The sequence below is a fragment of the Lipophrys pholis genome (genome assembly GCF_963383615.2).
Source record: "Lipophrys pholis genome assembly, chromosome: 14".
Classification (NCBI taxonomy): Eukaryota; Metazoa; Chordata; class Actinopteri; order Blenniiformes; family Blenniidae; genus Lipophrys; species Lipophrys pholis.
The window spans coordinates 852,746-856,104 of NC_137633.1; the positions used below are offsets into that span (position 1 = coordinate 852,746).

Sequence of the window (3,359 nt, forward strand, 5' to 3'; positions counted from 1 at the left end):
GCAATAAAAAGTCAACTCTTCTTCACGTCTCTACTTCTAAATAATCCATGCACCATCCCTTCGCCAGGAAACCTCTTTAGTTGTAGTGCTACCAGTATGCAAACCCTGAATGTCCACATAGTAAATCCTCACTGAAAAATATTCATTTGTACAGTTCAGCTCAATAAAACGTCTCTAAATTCAATCTGCATGCAGTCAACTGCATAATATACAGGCAAGAAGTAGGTGGAGTTTCTTTGGCAGGCCAGAATCCAGCTGGACATGCATAGAGAGGTACAGTATGTACAAGCAGGAGTCTGGCCTCCATCCAGAACCGCAGACAAACATCAGTGTGCAAAAGTTACAGAACCACTTGTTGGACCAGCGGCGGGTCCAGATGTCCCAGAGGCCGCCGCTGGTTCGGCTCCCTCAGAGCTCCTCGCCCTTCTCCGAGTCCGGCGACACGGGCCGCGACACGGTGAAGATGTCCTGACATTGCATTTTGGTTTTGGGCGTGGCGGCGGGCGGCGGCGGCCCGGCGGACGACGGCCGCCTCTTGTCCAACAGCAGCTTGAGGATCTCTGCGACCTGGCTCTCCAGGGCGCCCAGGCGGCCCCCCAGAGTCTGGATGTCACCCCGCAGCTCCAGCCGGGTGTCGTGCAGCGCGGCCTGCAGCGCCTGCTCTGGGATGGGGCAGAACCCCACCCCCCCGGGCAGGGGGCTGTGGAGGAGCGGGGTGACCGCCGCGGGCGTCCGCGCCTCGCCGGCGCGGTCGATCCGCAGCTCGCTCTTGGTGATGCCGCTGTCGCAGGAGTCCGTCTTGCGAAGCGGGTTGTTGGTGGAGACCCCGCCCTCCTCCACGTCCCCGCCCTCCCCCGCCTCCTGAGCCTTCCCGTCCTGAGAGAGCATCTCCACGGAGACGGCCTTGACGTTGTTGTTGAGCCCCTCCTTCCTGGCCTCGGGCGGAGCCATGTTGTTCTTCAGGCGCATCCAGCCGCCGGCCTTGGCGGGGGGCTTGGCCAGGGCGGGGCTGCCGCTCACCTTGAGCCTGACGTTCTGCTCGCCCCCGGCCCCGCCCCCGCCCCCGGCCGCCGCGCTGGGGTGCAGCTCCATGATGTCACAGTTGTTCTGCTTGGCGGGCGGATCGCCGGCGTGCGTGTAGGCCAGCGCGCCCTGCATGGGCGTGACCTGGGACACGGTGAGGACGCTGCTGCTGGGCGGCGCGCCGTTCTGCAGGGCGGCGTGCGGCCGCTGCAGGCTGAGCGGCAGCGAGTGCTGCAGGCTGGAGTGGCCCAGCTGCAGGCTGTGGGGGTGCAGCTGCTGCTGGTTCTTCTCCAGGTCCGGCTGCGAGGCCGCCGCCCCCTGGTTCCTCAGCTCCTTCTGCTGCTTGAACTTCTGGAACAGCTTCCTGACCGGGTGGTCCTGCGGGATGGTGAGCTGCACCTCGTTCTTTGCCCGCTGCCGCTCCTCTTCCTCCTTCTTCACCTCGCTGATCTTGCGGAAAATGATCTAGAGAAACACAAGGAAACGAACAAGTTGGTCATCAGAGCGCTCATCACTTCATATGACCTCAGAATAATAATCCTGGCGTCACTGGAGGCTGAAGGAGGAAAACATTTCTTACTGTGGAAACGTGTCGGGGTGTTCTAGTGTTTTCGCTGGAGAACAAGAACACAGTGGTTCTGCAGAACACTCCGGTCCAGCTCGGTGTGGAGCTCTACCGCCGCCCTGCTGGCTCCTCACACTCTAATTTCATTGGGAATGACAGGACTCCCTGGCAGGTAGCCAGGTCTGAGCTGATCCTGGGTCAAAATGATAAGAGTCCCTGGAGACGTCAGCCGGAGTTTATCTCGGAGTCAAAGATGGAATTGAGGAAAGTTACCCACCATAATCCCTCCAACCCCCCCCCCCCCCCCCACCACCACCACCACCCCCCCCCCCCCCCCCCACCACCACCACCACCACCACCACACACACGAAGGCTGTCAATCATCTCCACAGGCACAACCAGGAAGATGAACACCTTCCAAAACCAAAAATAAGATTGAATTCACTTTGACAAGCAGCTTCTGGAGCAGCGGCGGGAGCTGAGTGAAGAGTTCATCTCCTGGAGGAGAACAATGACTCCAGTGTTCCTGAGCAGGAGAGTCTGTCAGGGCCAAGCGCCAGTCGTCCAATCAGACGAGACAAAGGCTCCACCCGGCTCCTGAGCTCCTCGGCCCCACGGCTCCCCGGTTCCACGGTTCCTCGGCCCCTCCCCCCCTCGGCTCCGCGGCTCGTCAACCTGTTTGGACTCGAGTTGGGATCCGTTGTTCTGCATTCATCCGGAAAATCCAAAGTGACGGCGCAGCGTGTCTGGGCTCTATGTCGACTCAGTGAATATAAATCAGCCTATATAATACAGTATTATAATATATATATATATATATATATATATATATATATAATAACTGCCTTCCCAGGTAACGTTGGGAAAGACCAGCGTGTGGAGGTGCTTCTGGAGGGACGGTGCAGTGGTCTGCACTGTTCACTCAACATGGTTCGATTCCAGGATCAAGTTTCTTTTTAGGCATTATTCTGATTTCATATACTATATATCTTATAAATCTCCTTTCATTCCCGTCAATTCTTATATTCCTCAGGTCGTTATAATTATTATGAAATAAGAATGATGCTATTAATAACTTTAATGATTAAATATGTCTGTTTATGTGGAATATATTTACACATATTGTAGTTTTATAGTGGTTTAACACACATTATATATTGTCATAACTTATTTATCACATTTGAAGATAAAAACTAAATAGTTTTTATCTATCAGTATTTATTATCTATATTTCAAGGCATGTATATATCATATAAATATATCTTAATAATATTTATAATAAATTAACTACAAAACATTTGATTTTATTGTTGTTCTGTTGTAAACCTAAAGAATATAGAAAGAAAATTTAAAAAACTAAAAATATCGATTCTATTCTCTCACTTGATTCATTTAACTCATGTACTTTTATATATATACACAAACACTCTATGATATACATTTTTCGAGATTCTGTGTTTTTGAATCTTAATTTTTTGTTCTGCCAAGACATTTTATATCAAAAATTATAAATATAAAATATAAGTATGTATATAAATAAAAGTGAAATAAATAAATAAGAAATGGGAGTATACCATGCCAGCAGTTAAGATTTGTAATTTGTTTTTAATGTTTCTATATTTTAGCTAATTAAATTGCTTTGTACTGATGATGTTATTTATTTATTTAAATACAATTTTACTTTCAATTAAATTAAATCTATCGGGGTTTTTTGTTAAATGTGCTCTGTAAAAGTTTTATAAGTAAAGTAAATAACAACCCATTCATCCTG

At 49.7% G+C, this 3,359-nt stretch overlaps 1 protein-coding gene across 1 annotated transcript in view; it reads right to left on the reverse strand.

Annotated features, from left to right (window-relative positions):
• Nucleotides 1–408: 408 nt before the first annotated feature.
• The window catches only part of kcnh5b (potassium voltage-gated channel, subfamily H (eag-related), member 5b), a gene marked incomplete at both ends in the record, with an annotated part of 101,120 nt that continues 98,169 nt past the window's right edge, over nucleotides 409–3,359 (reverse strand). Inside the window, one exon of the mRNA XM_080479545.1 lies at nucleotides 409–1,488. Coding sequence (XP_080335671.1) covers nucleotides 409–1,488 — 1,080 coding nt within the window. The remainder of the gene's footprint in view (nucleotides 1,489–3,359) is intronic.